The sequence below is a fragment of the Dermacentor silvarum genome, chromosome 7 (assembly GCF_013339745.2).
Source record: "Dermacentor silvarum isolate Dsil-2018 chromosome 7, BIME_Dsil_1.4, whole genome shotgun sequence".
NCBI classification, from domain to species: Eukaryota; Metazoa; Arthropoda; class Arachnida; order Ixodida; family Ixodidae; genus Dermacentor; species Dermacentor silvarum.
The window spans coordinates 52,619,584-52,642,692 of NC_051160.1; the positions used below are offsets into that span (position 1 = coordinate 52,619,584).

The window sequence follows — 23,109 nt, forward strand, 5'->3', positions numbered from 1 at the left end:
GGTCGGTGGCGGCCTGGTCATTGCGGCCGGTTGACTATTTGGAATTCTTTTCGATATTCGATTAAACTGTTCGTAGCCTTTGCGTCTTATATAATTTAATCAATAACCCAAACGATGTTTTGAATTTGCAAAGTGGAATGCATAAGCTCTCGTCTATGTTTGACATATGGTGAATCAGCCTTAACATTTCAAAGTGTAAAACAAAGAGTACCGCGCATTACGTATCAAATTCAAACTCCGACTTACACCCTCAACGGCACACCTCTAGTAACTTTTGATCTTATAGATATACCGGGATACACATCATACAAAACATTTTTCGAATATGTATGTGAAGTCGTTAATTAGCAATGCTAACCGCATGCTTGGTATTTTGCTCTCACATGTAGCCAGTGCGTCTTTTATAAAATCAACGCTTGGTCTACATTGTCACGAATCACGGCGTATGTGGTCTTACTTGAGTTTGATTATTATAATTTATTTTATTACTACCGCTCCTTAAAGGACAGTTTCTTCTACTTCCCACCGACGTTTCATCTCGAAGCGGCCACGAATTCAAAGTGGTACATGACGTGCTAACCATTTTTACCGTGCACGAGCAAAGACTGGAATCGTCTTCGTCTTTCTTCAAAAAAGCCGCGTTTGAAGCTTTTCTGTTTACGACAAAAAAAAAAAAAAAACGCCCAACTTTTTTATGTAAAGCTTTCGGGCTTGGAAACTATACAGACATAAGTAAATTAATATGACCAACGTGAACGAGATCCCTATGCCCGCTTCTTAGGCATAACGTATATGTTATGCTCCTCGCAAGGTTTTGTCACCAGGTTTCTTAGATACAGCTGTCGCTGCTTCGTTTTTATTCATTGTATTTTCGGAGGGGGGGGGGGGGGAAGGTTGTTTTATGCAGCTAGAAGCAAGAAATGCATGGGGCACGTTAGCAAGTGATGCTGTGCGCCGGAATACGCCCTTCCGCACATGTCTTGCTCTACCATTCTCCGGGAGTCAGCAGCGAAAAACAAAAGCATTCATTGAGCCCTTTGAGTTGTTCTGCAGGCACATTTGTCATCCGTTACATTTCAGCTGTAATATATAATAAATTCAGCACAAATGCTACTTCTCGTTCAGCCGCAGCAGCTTCCACAACATAAATAAAGAAATAATAAATAAATAAAAATAAATAAATAAAAATAAAAAAGAAGAAAGACAAGTGTACGTGTTGTTTTTCACTACTACCAGCAAAGTATGCAAACACGCAGTATGTGAGCAGGCGAAGTGACATCAAACCACCAAGAATGCGTTTCGCCCTCACAGCTCCCCCACCCCCCGTCCCCTGGCTTTGCAGTACCGAAGGTATGCACTGTCGACTATGCGCGCAGCCGAGCCTGCGCTGCTACTCAGAACCGGAGGCGGACACAAAGAAACGTGAATGCCCGGTCAAATTGGTTATTCCCTACGCGGACCTCGCCCGCTGCCAAAAAAACGTGGTGGCTCTCGGTCTATCGAAGGAGGAGGGGCACGTACACATTCTGATTCTGCCTGTGAGCTGTCGTTGCCCACTTCGCTTGCACCACGTTTTGCTTGCAAGACATGCATCAACTTGCCCAGCAACGTGTTCAGTACCAGCGGCTTGACCTCCGCGATTACAAGCTTGTTGGCACTTTGCTATCGGGTGAAACATGAAGAACTAGCCAAACGTCTCGAAATAGCACCGTCGGAAAACTGCCTTTACTACGAAATAAGATCGTGCGTATCGGAAGGCAAATTATCGCAAGGTAGGGACAATTGTCTTATTTTTATTCTCAGGTATATTGTTTCAACTAAGCGCGTTGCCTATTATGTGTATTTTTTACTGACATAATGTACCGACGCTTCCGAACACGGCGACTACAACACCACGACTTTTTTTGCACATAGTGCTTCAGCGTCAGCTGAAACACACTATCTGTTCCAAAACACGCAGCACGGCACATTTCGGCTGGGACACTCAAGAAGACCAAGCGTAGTGCAGGGACCTTATTAGTGTTGTTTATGTGCGTAGACTGTTTGTGAGAACTCTCTAGATTGTGCATGAAGAAAGAAGAAACAGAAGAAGGCGAGCCAGGGGCAGCTTGCGCGCTTGACAGCGACAAGAAAAGAAACAAGTGAAAAAAATCACAGCATATCCACGGGGTGAATGATGATGAGTGGGCGAAGCTCCGGAGGGAATCATCGGATCTCCCGCTTAAGGGGACGCTAGCACAAACGCGTTAGAAACGTGCAGTACTCTCTAGTAAGGGGGAGCGGCCACAGCGTCTTACGCAGCCATTTACACATGCCGGAACGTGTACCGCGTTTGCCGACGCCATCACATGACTGCTGAGAGAGTATACCCCCCGTATTCATAAACGCTCCTCGACTTGAACTTGACTTGCCACCGCCTTGGGCAGCGCGTTCGAAACGCGTTGAAGGTAAGGCGGAGAGGCCACAGCGTCTTACACCAGCTTCTTACACGGGCCGTAACGCGCTAGCACAAACGCGTTAGAAACGCGCTAGAAACGCGGCCTTTCGTTAATGTTGGGTATTTATTGCCATCGTGGTGCGTGTGTCTATGTGCGCTTCGTGGCGTAGTGGGCTAACGCCGCGCGCTCGGAAGCGAGGGGTCCCTGGTTCGATTCCGCGCTATGGACACAACTTCGGAATTTTTTTTCTCATTTTTCTCAGACTGGTTACACACTACTACTACTACGACGGGGACGGAACGGGTGCCGCTATAAGGAGCTTCGCTCCTAAAACGAAGAAGAGAGGCGGGTGCCGAACGGCCAGAGGGGGCTCGTGACTGGGTAGACGCAGGATCAGTGCGCTGTTCCGGGTGCTCCTGCTACGGTACCTGAGGCGGCCCTGAGGACAACGCGCCTGCCTGTCAGTGCAGACGCGAAGTGGCGCCTGGTGTGACGCCATTTGGAGCAGGCCTGGCTGCTGCCTGCTCGTAGCTGCCTGTTGGAGCAGCTTCAGGCTGTGTCCGGGGCGAGGCCTAACCGAGGCCTTTTCTTTGCTCGAGGCCTAACCGAGGCCTTTGTTTTGAGGCCGCCTCTTGCTCGAGGGGGCACATGAAGTTGTGGCGGTTGAAGCCTGTTCGAGTGCTCTGTTCGAGTGCTCGAACAGGCTCGAACAGGTGAACAGGTGACCAGGTGTTCGAACAGGTGTTCGAACACCTGTTCGCGTTCTCTGGCCCCTGTAATGCAGCCGTGGGCCGTCACCTGCCTCATCTGATGACCCGTGCTGTCATCCTGCCTTGGCTCGCCTCCCACGACGGTCATCGTGCCTTTGGTTCATCTCCAACAAAAATCGTCGTGACTGCTCAGACGACCTACCGCCGATCGACGACATCATCAGGACTGAACCTGTGAGACCTACTTGCTCTTTCCTTGAACGCTGCGCGTAGGACTTCATGTAGACGTGTTTGTTGTAGGGACTTTTGCTCTGTATTCTGTGTTTAGTGCTTGTCTTGTCTCACTCCTATCATGTTAGATAAATGTTCGTTTACATCCGTTCGTGCGTCTCAGCCCGCCATTACCGGCTGACTGCACACAGATATACGTGCCGAAGTATTCCATCACACCAAGGTTGGATTGGCGTAATTCCTTACTCATGAAGTACATTCTGCGAGCTCTTCCTGCAACGCTAGAATCTGCTGTTTTATAGCTTGGGTGTTTATCATGAAACAATTCATCCTTTCTTTGATATCTCTGTTATAAAAGTTATGCATTGCAAAAGGCTGATTACAGCTACCCATAAACACTTACGAGAAGTCTTGTGATGAAGGCCAAGCATAAATCCCCATAATTGGCTAGTTATAACAAAAAGCACATATTTTGATGAAGGTGCGTTTTCAACTTTTTTGATGCAGGTGCGTATTTATGATTTTTTTTCAACCTAAAGAACCTTTTCGAATAGAGAGATCATGCCTGTGGGAGGTTGCCTTCAACACAATGAACGCTATCGCCGGCCGTGCAGTTCAACTGCCATACAGCCTGCATGGGAAGAAAAGCAAGAGAGCCTTTTTAACATGCGGCTGTGCAGGGTGACAACAGGTGATATGTATTTAATTTCTTATTTTTGTGCTCTTTGTATATATTCTGCACTGCTGGCAGTGTTAGAATATATACATTGTATGCAGGTGCTGGCTTTGAGAAGATGCAGGTCGACATCAATCAAGCACAAGACTTCATAAAAATGTGGCTGCCAGGCACCGTCGACTGAGCACCAGGTCGAGGGATCGTATCCCCGCCGCGGCGGCTGTATTTCGATGGAATTGAAATGCAAAAACGCCAGTGTGCATGTGTTGTATTGCAAGTTAAAGAACTCCAGGTGGTCAAAATTAATCCCGAGCCCTCCACTACGGCGTGTTTCATAATGGGAACTGATTTTGGCAAGTAAAATCCTAGAGAGAAGAAGACGCCGTCGCCTGTGTTGATGGGAGAAGGCGGCGTTACACCGCAGCGGCTCAGCCCGTTCAGCATCTTCTAAGAGCCTCTTCTGCGAGCGTAGCCTCAACCCCCAGTGCCTTCAGAAACACAGCTTTCGCAGGTAGCCCGCAGGACTGGGAATGCGAGCAACAATCTGTATCAACCTATTTTAAGACCAATAAAGAAAATATGTATCATTATTTGGTGATTTCATAGTAGATCATGGTATGCAGCATTGCAATCCCTTGAAACGTTTGCTCGATATAAAATCGTAGGGAATAATGACATTGCCTAGATACATCGCAACCTGCCAGTATGGCCCTGCCAGTGAGTAATGCGGGACAATAAGGTTGCTAAAAGCGGCAGAGCCGGCTATTGACCAATACCGGCGCTGGCTGTAGGCAAAGTGGGGCACTAGAATGACAATAAACGGCAGAGCCGGCTATCTGCCTGTATTGGCGCTGCCACTCGATGGCAGAAATAGACCCTTTGGTGGCATGCCCGCATCGGACCATTTCTGACACGAGTAGCGCTGCCGGCATCGTGCCTATATTTTTGCCGGTTCTTGCCGTGACATCGCTGTGCTGGGGCCAGCCTGGTTGTTCTGACTGGGATGTGCGTATATGGAGCAGCTTACCGGCGTTTCCTTGATGACATCGTCCTTCGCAAGAAGCCGATGTCCGCAGGTATAACCTGTTCTTCTGAAACCACGTTGTAGCCAGGAAGGAAGAGCGAGACGGCCAGACGAGGTGCCACATACGCACATGTTTAACGGTCTCTCAGAGGTGTTCCATCTCAAGACGAAGAGTACGCGCTGCCAGATCACCGACCACGCGCTGTCACGGGGATCTATGTCTCCCCGCTTTCACTAGATGGCAGCATGTACAACAGTGGCTACAAGTGGAATACCTGTCTATGCTACCTTGATGACATCGTCGTTTTCTCTTGCGAGTTTCCATGTCATCTTGTTGGTCTTCGTGCGATTCTCACTTGTCTCACATTTTCTGCCCTTCAACTTAACACAAAGAAGTGGCACTTTTCTTCACGCCAGTTGACGATACTCGGTCACATCGTCTGCAAGGAGGGCGTTCTTCCGGACCCCACGAAGCTCCGTGCCGTATCCGATTATCCCAAGCCCAATTCCATGAAAACGCTGAGAAATGTCATTGCACTGTGCTCGTATTTTCGTCGATTTATGCACAACTTTGCTTCCATCATCGCGCCTCCTACAAACCTTCTGACAGCATCTAACGGCCTGCCTGCTTGGTCAACAGCGTGTGACGAAACTTTTCGGACGCTACGGTGCTTACTAACGTTGCCACCAATATATCGTCGCTTTGACCCTATTACGCCTACTGAGATCCATACTGACGCCAGCGGTGTTGGCCTTGATGCAGTATTGGCTCGATGAACACCAGGATACCAAGAATACGTCGTTGCTTACGTGAGTAGAACCCTCAAGAAAACCAAGTGCAATTATTCTGCCACTCAGAAAGAGTGCGTCGCCATAATTTCGGCTTTGGCTAAGTTTTGTCCGTATCTTTATAGCCACCCTTTCAACGTCGTCATGGACAATCATGCTCTATGCTGGCTCTCGTCGCTAAAAGATCCCTAGGGACGCCTCGGTCATTGGGCTCTTCACCTGCAAGATTCGTGTTGTGTGCCGATCCGGACGCAAACACTCGGACGCCGATGCACTGTGCAGCTCACCGCTAGCGTCTGACATGGCTTCTCCGTCAGCTTCTTCAGCTCCTTTGTCGCCTATTGACTTCGCAGACATGTCGTTGGAGCAACGCCAGGATGCGTTGATTTGTCAACTCCTTGACTTTGTAACTTACCCATCAACTTGCCCCTCCTCAAGAACTCTACGTCGCCAAGCCACCCATTTCGCTATTCGCGATGATCTCCTCTATCGCCGGAATTACGGGTCTGATGGCCGGAGGTGGCTTCTAGTTGCACCACACCACATGCGCACGGACATGAGCGCTGATTTCCACACCAACCAGCAAAGAGCTTACGCCGGCGTTCTCAAGACCTACAACCGCCTGCCTCAGCGATACAACTGGCGCGGTATGTATGCGTTTGTGTGCAAGTACATACGTGCTTGCACTGCCTGTCAGCGGCGCAAGGCTCCACCTCAACGCCCGGCCGGTACACTTCAGCTTCTCCCTTGCCCGGCCCGTCCATTCGACCGCGTCGCTATCGACTTATACGACCCGCTTCCATCGACCACTTCTAGGAATAGGTGGATAATTGTCGGCGAGGACCACCTCATGCGTTACGCAGAGACTGCAGCTTTGCCCACAGCCACAGCAAGAGATGTTGCGTTTCTCATCTTACGCAACTTCGTACCGCGCCACGGTACTCCCCATGAATTTTGAGCGACTGAGGACGTGTTTTTCGGTCTGATGCTATTCAAGCCTTGCTCGTTCAGTGTAATATAGTTCATCGTATGGTAACTGCATATCATCCGCAAACAAATGACCTAACTGAACGATTTAATCGAGGACCAAGGCCACCACAAGCTCACGCACGACACCCACCGACCTCTCACTCCTTTCACGACTGGTGCCCTCGTTTGGCTTTAGATTCCTCCGAGTACTCCTGGCCTGTCGTCAAAATTACTGGCCCGATATTATGGGCCATACCGCATCCTGGCTAGGGCATCTCGAGTGAATTATGATGTTGATCCTTTGACACCATCCCAAAACTTACGACGTCGTGGTCGAGAAATCGTTCATGTGAGTCCCCTCAAGCCCTATTATGACCCCTCTATACTGTCAACGCCTTAAGTCTCCAGTATGGTTACGCTATTAACCGGGGGCCAATGTAACGAAGAAGTCAAGACGACGCTGAAGCAGTCAGCAAGCATGCCGCAGTGTTGGTGGTAGCCACGCGCCCCGAGCTTGCACTGGCCTGTAATTTGGCTGCTTGTCGCCCGCCGCTTCTTGACGCTCGCCTGACGTTCCTCGCCATTCCTTGACGTTTACACGTCAATAAATCACGTGCCAGTTTGTTCAATACGTTCTTTCTTTTGGGCTAAATGTTTAAAGTACAAGAATGTACTAGCACATGTGCCTGGATAGAATACGCTGCTGTTCGTGCGTTGACCTTCGACGGAAGAGCGCATGACAGCTATAAAGAAACGAATATGGTGATTGATAACGACAAAACGCTTCGTGAAAACACAATGCTAAAGACCTTCTAAAAATACAATATAAGAGACTCAGCCTTTGGGTTTCCCTGTAGAACGTTACTCTCGTGAAGCCGAGGAATGGCGGGTGTGCTCAGGCTTTTTGTAGTTGTGTTGGCGCTAATTAGCGCTGCAGAACGGTGCAGTGGAGCTCAAGAGAAAACCCTTGCTGACTCTGCCTCCGCTGCAGCTACGAATACCTTCTACCAGGTAATATTGTTTCTTGATAAAAGCAGATCCAAAAATGCAATGGTACCTCATGCGCATTGTTTTTGTCCTTTCGATAAGTGCACTGTCCAAAACGCGCATCACAGGCGAATGCGCAAGTGAAGCTTTCTTCTAATAGATATTACTTATATAAGAACACCAACGACCACTTTAAATGTGGTAACAAATAGTTTGATGCGGTATTGATTAACGAACACTTCATATTAGCAGCCACTTCAATACCAGTCACTACACCATTTTTTTAATGCAGAAGTGAATATGTGTGGTTAATAAGTTTAATGCGTTCGCTTTGCTTGGGTACTTCAGGCACTTTCCGGGAGATATCGATGTTTCTGTGTTTGTATCTGGCCGTGTTTACGATTACCTGCGTCTTAGGGTGGCCAGTGGTCACATGGTCCGGCATGCCCGATCCACTGTCGTGGAAAACGTGAAAATGTGGTGGTGCTCCATCGTGCTGAAACCACACTTGGCGCAGGTCATTCAGGAAAAGATTGTAGACAAAGTCGTCGACAATAACACCTATGTTTTTTTTTATTTATTTATTTATTTTCGATACCCTCAATCGCCGAAGCTTTGCAGAGGGGAGTGGGTAACAAATAAAGAAAAGAACAGAATGAAACATGCAGCATTATACAGTATTAGCGACAAATTGTAAACGTGAAATGAAATACAACTAAAACAAATATAACTCAACTGAAACAGAACAGAAATAAACACATCATGTTATACAATACTATTAGCAAAATTTGAACGTAAGAGAAATTTGGGAAAGGGAGAAAAGAAAACATGAAGCAAACTAAATTGCAGGCATCACGACACATGTAAAAAAAAAGACAAAGAAAGAAGTGGGAAGGAGAGATGCATGAGATGATTAAGCAGTGCTATCACATTGTAGGTGCGCAGATAAAGAACGGGAAAAAAGAGAATGATCAGAAATTGAAACAACGTCGTCAGATAGGTGGTTCCAATCGTTTGATGTGTGCGGTATGAAAGAAAAATAAAATGTGTTTGTTTTGCAAAAAATGCCTTTAACTTTGTGTTTATGGTCAATCCGGGATGAGCGATAAGTGGGTGGCGTAATAAGCTCGGTACGTAGTGATGAATGATGGAAGACCTTATGAAAGAGGCAAAGACGGAAGTACTTACGACGCAGTGACAGAAATGGCAGTGATAGAGATTGTTTCAATGCTGTTATACTTGCTGTACGATGGTAATTAGAAAGAATGAAACGTGCGGCGTTATTCTGGATTAATTCTAGAGACCTAATTAAATTTGCGTGATGAGGGTCCCAGATTGCAGCGGCGTATTCTAACTTCGAGCGCACAAGGAGTTTTGTATAGAAGCATTTTAAGGGCAGGTGGGGCTTTAGTAAAGTTACGTCGTAAGTATCCCAATGTGCGGTTAGCACTGTTACTGATCATATTAATGTGAGTATTCCATGTTATGTTGTAGGTAATAGTAACCCCCAAGTACCGGTATGATGATACATGGTCGAGTTCGATGTCACCTAGTTTGTACGTTGAGGAGCTATCGTACTGCCGAGAAACAGTCATTAGTTTGCATTTGTTAGGATTTAAATTCATGAGCCAGGTATCGCACCAACTTAAGATGTTATTTAAGTCTGTCTGCAAGATATTTTTATCGTTATCGTTGCATATTTCCCTGTAAAGTACACAGTCGTCGGCATACAAATGCACAGAAGAAGAAACGCAGTTAGGCAAATCATTAATGTATATTAAAAACAAAAGTGGGCCTAAAACTGAACCCTGTGGTACTCCCGATGTTACATTTATTTCAGGTGAGTTATGATCATTAATTGTGACGTACTGGAGGCGGTTTGTTAGAAAGCATTCGAGCCAAGACAGTATGTTACCGTCGAGATTGAGTGAGGAGAGTTTTAACATTAGTAAGGCGTGATGAACTTTTTCAAAGGCCTTCGCAAAGTCCAAAAAAATGCAGTCTATCTTGGAGTGTTTGTCAAGAATAGTATGCAGATGATGAGTGAACAGAAGTAACTGAGTTTCACAGGAAAATGTACGCCTAAAACCATGTTGGGCTGACGCAAAAAATGAATTACATTTTAAACATTTAGCTATATGTGAGTACAATATATGTTCCATAAGTTTACACATAATGCTTGTTAATGAGATGGACCGATAGTTAAGAGCGCAGTGTTTATTGCCAGACTTATGTATTGGAACTACCTTACCAATTTTCCAATCAAGCGGCAAGATTCCTTGATCAAAAGACTGCTGAAAGATCTTGAGCAAAAAGAGAGAAGAGTATGCACATGTCTGTTTCAGAAACTTTGAGTTAATGTTGTCAGTACCACATGATGAGGATGTTTTTAAGGAATTAATTAAGTGCACAATTCCAGCAGATTCAAAAATTATAGGAAACATTGGGTAATATTCACGGCACACAACTGTGTCAACAGGCGCAGTGGTGTTTCCCGAGAAATTGGCAGAAAAAATATTGTTAAATAAAAGTGCACATTCAGATGCTGGAAGCGGCTCACCAGATTCATTGTTGATCGTAAGTTCAGTCCTTTCGTTAGAATTTATTACGTTCCAAAATTGCTTTGGGTTCCTTGATAAAAGCTCAGGTAATGTATGGTTATGAAAATAATTCTTAGCAGTATACACAGCTTCTGTATACTCTGCTTCTGCACTGTGATACGCTTCCCAGCGATCTGAAGTGTTTTGCAACTTAGCCATGCGGAAGAGACGTTTCTTTTTATTACACAAACGTTTCAGATTCGTGTTATACCATGGCGTTTTTTTATTGCTTCGTACACGCCGAAGGGGCACATGCGCTTTAGTGAGATCAGAGTCTAGGTTTCTGAAGAAATCCCAGTTCTCTTGTACACTACGCCGATCAAAATTAGAACAAAAAGTATCTAAACACTGAGGCATTTCCTGGTTTATTGCAACAAAATCTGCCTTTCTATAGTCCCGGATATATTTATCTTCCTTAGTTCCACGCGAAAATGATATAGTAATATCGAAATGTAGCAACAAATGGTCACTCACACCAGGAAGATAGGTAATTGGCGATATGAGGTCAGGGTGGGTTGTCAAAACCAAGTCTAGGGTATTAGCTGATTCATTAGTTATTCTGGTAGGTTTGGTTACAACCTGCGTAAAGTTTTGGGGACGACGACGAAGTGTGTCTTTCATAGAACGCTTGTACCCTTGTCTCGTTTTGTTTCTCTGCAAAATCGGGGAGCTGCCGCTCCCTTGTTGCGGTAATGGATGAAGAAGCCGTCGAGGACCTTCCTGGCGCCCAACCATCACGTCGGGTCACGTCCAGGAAACGTGGAAACGCGTCAAGTGACACGGACAGCGAGGCAACCGAGTTGTACTCGTACTCGGACAGCGTCGACTCGTCGGACGACGATTTCACGCTTGTCATGAGCCGAACTACTAAAAGAAGACTGCTACGGAGGTCATCATCGGCAAGTGTCTCCACCGTGAAGACAACACCACAGCGCTGGCCGTACACGATGCTCTTCATGCCCGTGGACCCTGTGTCCAATCTGCGACTCCTGAACAGGCAAGTCCTTTCTGCGTTTCTTGAGGGAATCGCACCAAATGAGATCAAAGACGTGAGAATAAACGCACGGAAGAATGTACTCGCAGTAGACGTTCTACACCGTAGTGCGCTGCAAAGCCTGCGGCACGTAACGGAGATCGACAAAGTGAAAGTGCGATCCATGATTCCTACAGGCTGCAATAGCACTGTCGGCGTCATTTATGATGTCGATATTTCGATACCAACGGACGACTTGCCATATTAATAAAGCCAACTACAGAAGGCACTCTTATCACGCACATCGCAAGACTTGGCAACACACGTTGCCTGAAGCTTGAGTTTGAGGGAGACAGCCTTCCCTCACACGTCAAAGTTGGCCACGTCCGCCATCCAGTCCGGCCCTACGTACCGAAGCCCCTGCAATGCTACAAATGCTGCAAGATGGGACACGTAAAAGGTGTCTGTAGGAACAATCTCGTGTGCCCACGGTGCGCTGAATCTCATTCGGAAGAAGCCTGCCGCGCAACTGTGTTAAAGTGCCCTAACTGCCATGGTAACCATGAGGCCTCATCCAAGGATTGCCCGCGGGTGAGGAACGAGCGAGCAGTACTCAAACGTATGGTACGGGACCATTCTACACACAGAGAGGCTGCCGCTACTCTCAGGCGGCGACGACGACATCGCCACCGAAGAGCATCACGAAGAGTTGCATCTACCGATAGAGATACACCATCTTCCAGCAAAGCGGCTACCATACCAACGCCGACTTCCACAAAGACGGACACTGCGACAACGAAGAAAGGGGCAACACTCGCTCCTCCTGAAGAGTGGCCTACACTTCCACGAGCACAACCTGCCTCGAAGTCACATCAAATCGCGCCGCCCTCGATGACTTCACAAACCGCTGATGCGACGACAACTGAGGATCGCCAAGTCATAGCGATGTTGAAGTCACTTATGGACGCCATGCGCATTCTACTGAGCAGCATGAAAACGCCGTCGGCGCAGAGCGCACTGCAGGTGCTGGACACCTTGAGTCCGGTACTTGCGGCTCTAGGGTAAAACCACAGCCCGAGAGATGGCGTCGTTTCAAGAGGAGGTCAAGAATGCATCTGTCTTTCAGTGGAACGCAAGAGGGCTTAAGTCACGCATGGCCGACTTTAGACAGTTTGTCTTTACGCACCAATTCCCCATTATCGTGATATGCGAGCCAAACTTGTCAGCTCCCATCAGACTGTCCGGGTATGAGTGCTTTATGTCCTCTACCCACGGAGAGTGCAGCAAGATTGTTGTGTTTATACGCCGTGACTTGACTTATGTGCATCACCCAGTGCCTCCTGACGAAGTGAATCAATATGTTTGCTTGACAGTGAAGAAGAAAAAGCTCACGTTTACAATTCTTGGTGCCTACTTATCTCCAACAAGTCGCCTGGATTGTGAGCGCTTACAGGGAATTTTGACATCGACTCCACAGCCGTGGGTGATCATTGGCGACTTTAATGCCCACCATTACCTATGGGGAAGCTCCAAAGTGAACTCTAGAGGCAGAGCATTGGTGTCCTTTGCCTCTGAACGCGAACTTTGCCTGTCAAATGATGGAAGCCCCACTTATCTGCGTGGATCAGTGTATAGTAGCTGCTTGGACCTTACCTTCGTTTCACGTTCGTTTTCGAGAAGAGTGCACTGGTTTTCGGATTTAGAAACGCGAGGTAGCGACCACATCCCAACTTATTTGAAGATTGAAGGTCTGACTAGCTCCAGGTCCCCCAGAGCCGTCCATTGCACCGATTGGCCTAAATACAAAATAATCATGGAAGACTGCTGTCGTGACGGTACCTCCTACAACCTAGAGGGCGCGATAAAGGATGCCATAGAAACAACCACGCATTCGTCTTTGAAGAGTTCTGCCCGCACCAATTTCGACATCGAACTCGAGAAACTTCGAGCAATTCGCCGTCGTGCGGAACGAAGATATAGACGCACGAAGTCCATCCATGACTTGAGATTGGCTAGACGAACACAAAAGAAAATACAGCGTCACATGAACAAGCTGGCTTCCCGACAATGGGTATCCTTTTGCGAGTCCCTGGATCCGCGAAAACCTTTATCGCTTATATGGAGGACTGTTCGTGGCCTTCGCACAACCTTTGGTCAGCGCCACCCGTTTAAATCTCTGGCACTACATCTACAATGTAGGGAGATTGATGTCGCTGAATCTTTCTGCAGAAAGATTGCTGGCGAGGCAAATTCCGATGGAACGGGAACGGGGACGCTCGACCACCCACTGTTCTCACGCGATCCCCGCATGGAGTGCCCGTTTTCTATGGAAGAACTAGAAGCTGCGCTGGCTTTGTGCAGGCGTTCTTCAGCGCCAGGACCTGATGGCATTACGTACCGTGCCCTGTGTAACCTAGGAGACCAAGCTCGGAAAGCACTCTTGCTCCTATACAACGACTCCTGGCAGACGGGTACGGTTCCGCAGGAATGGAAGTCAAGTCGCCTCATTCCACTTCTCAAAGCTGGCAAGTCGCCTTTGGACATTTCCTCATACCGTCCTATCGCACTTGCAAGTTGCGTTGGAAAAACAATGGAAAGAATGATTTTAACACGTCTGGAATGGTACTTAGAGTACTATGAAATCTACCCAGACGCTATGACCGGATTCAGGCGTGGCCGTTCGTCTACAGACAACGTTGTTGACTTGGTAACATTTGCGCAACACCAGAAGGCCTGTAAACGACTATCTGCTGCTCTGTTTCTAGACGTTAAAGGGGCTTACGATAATGTCACCCATGAAGCCATCCTTGGCGCGTTAGAAGCAGTAGGACTTGGTGGTAAGATATATATGTGGGTGCGCAGCTACTTACAGAGAAGATCATTCTACGTGCACACTGAAAATGGCCCTACATCCGAGCATTACGGTAGCCGAGGAGTGCCTCAAGGCGGAGTGCTTAGCCCGACGCTTTTCAATCTAACCCTTATTGGATTAGTTGACAACCTGCCAAGCACCGTACAACTTTCCATCTATGCGGACGACATCTGCATTTGGGCATCAGGTGTAACACGACTTCAGCTTCGCGCTCGGCTTCAGAAGGCAGCCACAATGACATCTTGCTACCTTCGTCAACGAGGACTTGAAATTTCATGTGGAAAGTGCGCAATGGTGGCATTCACCAGGAAGCCAATGTCTGCTTACGGAATATCAATTAACAGACAACTTATACCATACAGCAGAAGTCACAGGTTCCTGGGAGTCGTAATTGACAGAGACCTGTCTTGGACTCCGCACGTGAATTACGTGAAAAAGCGGCTGTCTGCTATCTGTCACCTGTTCAGGTTCCTTGCAGGAAAAAGTTGGGGAGTATCCATACACGGTATGTTACAGCTGTACATGGTGCTGTTCGTTGGATTCCTTCGGTACAGCCTGCCTGCAATATCCAACACCTGCAAGACTAACCTCCGCATGATTCAAAGCATTCAAGCCCAAGCCCTTAAGATATGTCTTGGCCTACCACGCAGTGCGTCAACGGCTGAAACCATTGCCATTGCCCAGGATTACCCAATCACGACGCACATTGCCGTTGAGACAATGCGTACGCATCTCAGACACTATGCTAGGACCCCTTCCCACCACCTGGCGAGCCTCACTGCTGAAAGGACCTGCTCGACATTTAGCGCTACTGTCAGTGCACATCGTGCATCGTTTACTTCAGGGTACGCACCTGCGGCCAAGCCAGTGCTTCCTCCGTGGTGTTTGAGCCGTCCACAAGTACATATAACGATTCCAGGACTACAGAAGAAATCAGATGTACCGGCCCCTGCTCTAAAACAACTGAGCTTACTCCTCTTGCATGAAAAGTACAGCAACCACGTGCACATCTATACCGATGGATCGACTACGTCGTCCAGTTCTGGTGGTGCGGTGGTTATACCAACGCGAGGAATAACACTGCGGTTCAAGACATCGCATGTCACGACCTCAACGGCAGCAGAACTAACGGCTCTGCGTCGTGCACTAGAATTCATTGACTCTGAAAGACCTACAAAATGGGCTGTGTTTTCAGACTCAAAACCGGCATTACAGTGCGTGCAGTCAGTTCTCCGACGCGGCTGTCATGAACAGTTGACATACGAAACAGTGAAACTTCACCATCACGTCCAACAAAAAGGCCACGAGGTTGTATTTCAATGGGTACCTGGTCACTGTGGAATCAGTGGCAATGATTCCGCAGACAACGCTGCTCGCACATCACACCAAGAAGAGCTCCGCGTTCCAATTCCACTTTCGAGGACAGACGCCGCAAGGCAGCTTCGACACCTGGCACGCAGTCTCTCACTGACCGAGTGGAACTCGCCAAACTTACGATTAACACGACTGCATCAATTAAACCCCTCACTGCAACTCCGACCTCCATTCGGACTTCCTCGACGTGAAGCTTCGCTTCTCTGTCGCCTTTGGTTAGGTGTTGCCTTCACAAAGGCATACTCTACATTAATTGGAGTGACCGACAGTGCAGCATGCGAGGTCTGCGGCACCGACGAAACTATTGACCACCTGCTGTGCCACTGTCCACGATATGCCCAAGAGAGACAAGAACTCGCTAACGCGCTAAAAAAACTGGACGATCGGACGCTTTCCGTGCAGGTGTTGCTGGAACACCGCCCCCATCGCTCGTCGGCCCATAAAGCGGTGAAGGCACTTTTGTGCTTCTTGAGGACGACGGGCTTGTGTCAACGTCTGTGACTATTAGTGCACTAACACACGCGTCAGCGAACTAACCGCTCATTTCTCTTCTTTCCTTCCCTCCTCTCTCTCCCTGTCATCTTTGTGTTCCCTCTTCCCATTCCCCCGGTGTAGGGTAGCCAACCGGACGTTATCCTGGTTAACCTCCCTGCCTTCTGCCTTTCTCTTATTTCCTCCTCCATTTCCTCCTGCGTAAAGTTAAAACAATCGCACAAATCCAAGAAATGTTGACATTGCGTTGAAAAGGGGTGGAGCAAAGGAACACCAGTCTGCCAGCTAATGTTAGGAAAGTTTAGATCGCCAAAAAGAAAAATAGGTGACGAAGGGTACCGGGTTACGACAGAGCCTAGAAGGTCATGCAGTTCATCGACGAATGGCGACGCATAGTTTGGAGGGCGATAGCATACGCCCAGAATAATCTTCGTGTGTTTACTTGCTATTCCTACCCATACCGTTTCTAGAACGGACGAAACATTTACTTGAAAGGAAGAAATTGTTTGAGATACGGCTATCAACACGCCACCACCCTGCCTACTTTCCCTATCGCAGCGATACACGTCGTAAGTGCTATTAGCCTGAAAGATTTCTGTACTTTCTACACTTGAGTTGAGCCATGTCTCGGTTAGTATGATTAAATTTGCATTCATCGAGGAAACAACAGAGTTAAGCCGATTCCGGTGTTTCATAACGCTTCTTACGTTGGAAAAAAGAACAGGAAGGTTGTAAAGTGCAGAAACATGATTATCCCTACCCCCTGCTGATTGTTACTTTTTAGATTGTTTGGAATGAGCAGAAGGCGGATTATTTTTGCGGCTGCGAGTGCTAGTAGCGGGCCCATTGCTACTATCAGATGGCCTATCTTGGAATATACTATCATTTGAGGCGGGAGATTTATTCTTATGTGTTTGCCTCACCTGCACGCTATCACTTGCGGTGTCATACATGTAACAGGTGTCACCAACATACAACTTATCGTGCCGAACCGCGAAGGCTGGCGACTCGGGCAATGAATTTGCAAATTCAAATAGTTTTTTCCGCGCAAGTCTTGTGGACAGTGAAAAATCTTCGGTGACGGTAACATTACTACATTTAAGCTTTGATCGCTGTGAAAGGACTTGTTGCCGGGACTTAAAACGACTGAACTTGACTATAACGGGTCGGCACCTATTTTCTTGGTAGCTACCACCCAGTCGGTGCGCACGTTCAATTATATTGTCGTTTAGATTCGGGTCGATATGCTGCATCATTAGGCTTACAATTTTTTCCTCAGTTTGTGCCCATGATTCCTTGCTGTCCGGAACACCATGGAAAATTAAGTTATCACGACGAGCCCTGTCTTCGATGTCGTCAAGGCGTGAGCGGAAAACATCGCCTCTGCGTTCAATGCCCTTCACTGCCTCTTGTGCAAGACTGAGCCTTTTGTTCATATCATCAATTTTTCCACATTGGGCCTCAACTTTCAATATACGCGCGTTCATTGAAACAAATTTTTCCTCGAACGATTTATGGGCTGTTGCGACATTGCTCGCAATTTCTGCTTGACCCTGGGACAACCTACTCGTCTCAGCCTTTAGTTCCTTTAACATCGTTAGTACTTCATTTTGCCACTCATCAGGACCCGGGTTGCTTTCGACATCCCCACAACACAACAGTTTGCAAAGTACATGAACATATTCATCATATGCGATACACAGTGCGTGGGGGCACGGGAATAACAAAATATATATGTTGCTGGTACGCTTAGCGAACAGGGAATATGTGTTACTAACCTGCACGAAGTAGAAAAGCCGCAAGAAGCGAAAATGAGCCATGATCCCACAGGCGCTCTTCCCGTGCCCACTGAAGCGAGCCGAAGTTCCGATGCTGGTTAAAGCTTGCGCAGGGACTGCTTCCTTTGTCGATGCGACTGTCCTGATCCAGTGGAGCGATGTGTCTCGAGGGCAATCTCTGAAAGTCACTGGTTGGCGTGACTCGTTCCCACAGTCGCTATCTTCCGGCAAGGGGCGATTCGAAGGTTGTTCCGTAGGTGGCAGATAGGTGGGTGACACGTCACAGCACGGGTAGGTAGCGAGACGGGCCACTGCCTGCACGAAGTAGAAAAGCCGCAAGAAGCGAAAATGAGCCATGATCCCACAGACGCTCTTTCCGTGCCCACTGAAGCGAGTCGAAGTTCCGATGCTGGTTAAAGCTTGCGCAGGGACTGCTTCCTTTGTCGATGCGACTGTCCTGATCCAGTGGAGCGATGTGTCTCGAGGGCAATCTCTGAAAGTCACTGGTTGGCGTGACTCGTTCCCACAGTCGCTATCTTCCGGCAAGGGGCGATTCGAAGGTTGTTCCGTAGGTGGCAGATAGGTGGGTGACACGTCACAGCACGGGTAGGTAGCGAGACGGGCCACTGCCTGCACGAAGTAGAAAAGCCGCAAGAAGCGAAAATGAGCCATGATCCCACAGGCGCTCTTCCCGTGCCCACTGAAGCGAGCCGAAGTTCCGATGCTGGTTAAAGCTTGCGCAGGGACTGCTTCCTTTGTCGATGCGACTGTCCTGATCCAGTGGAGCGATGTGTCTCGAGGGCAATCTCTGAAAGTCACTGGTTGGCGTGACTCGTTCCCACAGTCGCTATCTTCCGGCAAGGGGCGATTCGAAGGTTGTTCCGTAGGTGGCAGATAGGTGGGTGACACGTCACAGCACGGGTAGGTAGCGAGACGGGCCACTGCCTGCACGAAGTAGAAAAGCCGCAAGAAGCGAAAATGAGCCATGATCCCACAGGCGCTCTTCCCGTGCCCACTGAAGCGAGCCGAAGTTCCGATGCTGGTTAAAGCTTGCGCAGGGACTGCTTCCTTTGTCGATGCGACTGTCCTGATCCAGTGGAGCGATGTGTCTCGAGGGCAATCTCTGAAAGTCACTGGTTGGCGTGACTCGTTCCCACAGTCGCTATCTTCCGGCAAGGGGCGATTCGAAGGTTGTTCCGTAGGTGGCAGATAGGTGGGTGACACGTCACAGCACGGGTAGGTAGCGAGACGGGCCACTGCCTGCACGAAGTAGAAAAGCCGCAAGAAGCGAAAATGAGCCATGATCCCACAGGCGCTCTTCCCGTGCCCACTTTCTTCCGTGCACATCTTTCCGTTGAAGTTTTCCTAAAGAAAGTAACGTCTAATGATCCTGTCCCCGAGTATGCCACACCACACATTCAAACTCCAACGATCTTGATGCTTTTGCTGCCGCAACCAGTGTGGATGTTCTTGTGACCAATAATGCGGATTCTGAATATTCACAGTACCATCGCGGCAAAACCGAGCTTCATCTGTCCAAATTACTCAGTGTATGAAGTCTTTTTCTTTTGATCTGGCCCCAATTGCAGAAGTCAACCCGCCTTTCAAAGTCCTCCTGACTTAGGTTCTGGTGAAACTAAACATAATAGGGATGGAAGTTATGCTTTCTTAGCACATTTGCGACTGCTCCAATACCTCGACTAAACTGATCGGCAATCAGTCGGATGCTGAGTTCTGGCATTGACGTTGCGCACGTGACAACGTCGATTTCAAAGGCTTTATCCACGATTGTCTTACCGGTCTATCTCGCACGATGGACTGACCCTGTTGTGCGAAAGCGCCGAAACACGTTTGTGAAGGTATGCCTAGTTTGAAGGGGACGCTGTGGGTGGCCAGTCGCGTACAGCCGCATTACCAATGAAGCGTTTTCATTCATCTCTGCCATTGCAAGTACCAGGGTTATTTTTTTCTTCGGTAGAATACCTCGTCCAACCAGAAGCAGCCATAATGTGCGAAGGGACTTCACGTGGATATTCTTAGATATCCTTCTGAACAGAGGCACCGCTATTACAGAAGCACTCTAGTAAATGACATTGAAGCTAACGCGTTCACAAGATGATGTCCTGGTGCGATCTGAAGAATCATAGACCTGAAATAATAGAATGAAGAACTGAATAATTATAGACCCATGAGCTTGAATTCAGCATTGTATAAAATATTCACCAAGATTAATTTCAATCAAATCAGGGCCACACTTGACTTAAGTCAACCAAGAGAACAGGCTGGCTTCAGCAAGGAATATTCTACGATGGATCATATTCATGTCATCAATCAGGTAATCGAGAAAATTGCGGAGTACAATGAACCTCTCTATATGGCTTTCATAGATTATGAAAAGGAGTTTGATTCAGTATTGATAACAGCAGTCATAGAGGCATTGCGTAATCAAGGAGTACATGAAGAATACCTGAATATCTTGGCAAATATCTACAAGGATTCCACAGCTACCTTAGTTCTCCGCAAAAAAGTTCAACGTTGCCTATCAAGAACGTGGTCAGGCAAGGAGATACAATCTTTCCAATGCTTTTCACGGCATGTTTAGAAGTATTCAAGCTCTTTGGCTGGGAAGGCTTAGGAGTGAGGGTCAACGGCGAATATCTCAGCAACCTTCGGTTTGCAGATGTCATTGCAACAGCAGTGGTTGCAATGACATCTGTAATTCGTCCCGTTGTTGCTGTTCAGCAACAATGGGGACGAATTACAAGAAATGATTGAGGACCATCACCAAGAAAGTGTTAGAGTGGGGTTAAAGATTATTGTGCAGAAGACAAAAATAATGTTCAATAGCCTGGAAAGGGAACAATAATTCAGGGCCGCCAGTAAGCCTCTAAAGTTGGTAAATGAGTACGTTTGTCTAGGTCAATTACTCACAGGGCACCCTGATCATGAGAAAGAAACCTACAAAAGAATAAAATTGGGTTGGAGTGCATACAGTATGCATTGCCAAATCTGGACAAGTAGCTTACCACTGCTGTTCAAAAAAAAAGTGTACAATCGTTACATTCTACCGGTGATAACATATTGGGCAGAAACTTTGAGGTTAACGAAGAATCTCGCGAACAAGTTAAAGGGATACGGACTTAAAAGTTGGCGGGTGGTTTTTCGCTACGTAACAAAAGTTGAACTGTTGAAAATGACCAATACAACAAGCTGCTTTGAAAAAAAAGAATGAGAAACATCTTTTTTTTGCGATTTTATGTTGCACCTTGCCTCCAAGCGGCCGCCGGCAGAAACTGAAATTTGACGTCATAACACCCACCCGCACGTGCGCGCGCATCCAAGGTCGGCCACAGCCGTCGCAGTGCATCCGGGGGTGTCGGTCCCTTGCAGCGTTTCTTTAACCCCTTTCCGCGATCTTCGCACGTCGTCCGTCTGAAACATTATCCCCGTCAGCGCTCCACGCAGGTGGTGCGTCTTACATGCGCCTTTCCGCTGTCGTCGCTGGGTATTGACGCGTTCGTCGCGGCGGAAGGCAATACCTAGACATTGCTGTTATAACAGCATCGTCGGTCGTGACACGCCGTCGCATACGTTTCCCAGAGAGGAGAAGGTGCGTAAACTTTAAATACCTGCCTGTCAGCCATCACGCCCAGCCTGGAGACCTATAAAAAATGACTTAATTTGCGCAGACTACTTCGTCGACGATGATTATGTGACCAGCCCGGCTTTGCTGAAAAGCCTCAGCATGCTGCTCAAAAGGAAACGCCTAAATCCTGACGCTGTGCCATCGGTCTTCTCACGAAAACGCAAGGCAGAAATGATCAGCGGTGCGTTTGAAAAGGGTAGGCGAAAAAATGTCGGAACTGTTTTCGTTCACTTGCAGATTTCTTGAGCAGTGTGAGGGCGAGGCTGGGGCGACATGCCCGAGGCTGGGCACGAAGGCAGTAATGTCTTTAAAAATGTTGGCAAAGCATAGTAAAACAATACAAGGCTAGGGAGCGCGACTCACGAGATCAGACATACATGGCAGCGGGGCAGACACACACAGCTCTGCTTCTCCACAGGCTTAAAGCAGGAAAAACTGGGGAGAACGCCAGACAAGTGCTGTCATCTGTCGGTTGGGTGGCGAATGGACGTGAGAGCCTCGGAGGTACTGATACCTCACAGCAGTTGCTCACGCCGACGGCATAAACTACTATTCAGTCATCCACGCAGTGCTGATGTACCCCGCAGCTTCCTCGCCTGCGTGCGTTCTTGAAAAAGCAAGTTTACAGAGGAAATAACAAATAATTCTTGCACAAGTGTCTGGTGTAGAGCAAAATCTTCGCGCTACGGTTCGCGAAAACCGCACCGGCGCTTCAACGGCCGCCTGCTCTTCGTCGCTGGACGCGGAAGGCTCGTAACCGTAAGCGGTAATATTTCTTGCCAAGTTGGAATGGTCCTCATCTGCAGACGTGTACTCATGCATCGCTGGTAGACGCACCACAACTCGAATCCATGCTCGCAATGGCGGCGTCGGCGAGCTTCAAATGGCCGTGGCCGGCCGGCTGGCTATCTGACGAGGGTGTCGTGACGTCACGCCTTCCAACTCCCGCGGGTCGGACAGCGAGGCGCACGCTCACAAAAACGCCAAAAATAAAGCCATCGGCTCAAAATGAGCTCAGTGACTACTTATTTTTGGTGTAATCACACACTGATGATCCATTTTCATAATTTTCGTAAAACTTTCACATTTTGTGTCCGTATCCCTATAAGGACTACACAAAGAGTGATGGTACGAAAATGTTAGGCCTAACGTTAAGAGACAGAAAAAGAGCGGTGTGGATCAGATAGCAAACGGGGATAGCTGATATTCTAGTTGACATTAAGACGAAAAAATGGAGCTGGGCAGTCCATGTAATGCGTAGGATAGATAACCGGTGGACAATCAGAGTTACAGAATGGATGCCAAGAGAAGTGAAACGCACTAGAGGATGGCAGAAATGTAGGTGGGGTGATGAAGTTAGGAAATTTGCAGGCGGAAGTTGAAATCAGCTAGCGCAAGACGGGTAATTGGAGATCGCAGGGACAGGCCTTCGTCCTGCACTGGACATAAATATAGGCTGATGATGATTATACCCATTATTTATTACCATAATTACCATCATAACCATATTTACACCCATTGCTATCTTTAATTCTCGGTTCTTGGCCACT

The 23,109-nt window shown here is 47.8% G+C and overlaps 1 protein-coding gene across 1 annotated transcript in view; it reads left to right on the forward strand.

Moving 5' to 3' along the window:
* The first annotated feature begins 7,677 nt into the window (after positions 1 to 7,677).
* Positions 7,678 to 23,109, forward strand: part of LOC125946748 (uncharacterized) — a 38,729-nt gene continuing 23,297 nt past the window's right edge. The window contains exon 1 of the mRNA XM_049670646.1: positions 7,678 to 7,848. Coding sequence (XP_049526603.1) covers positions 7,720 to 7,848 — 129 coding nt within the window. The 5' untranslated portion in view covers positions 7,678 to 7,719. The remainder of the gene's footprint in view (positions 7,849 to 23,109) is intronic.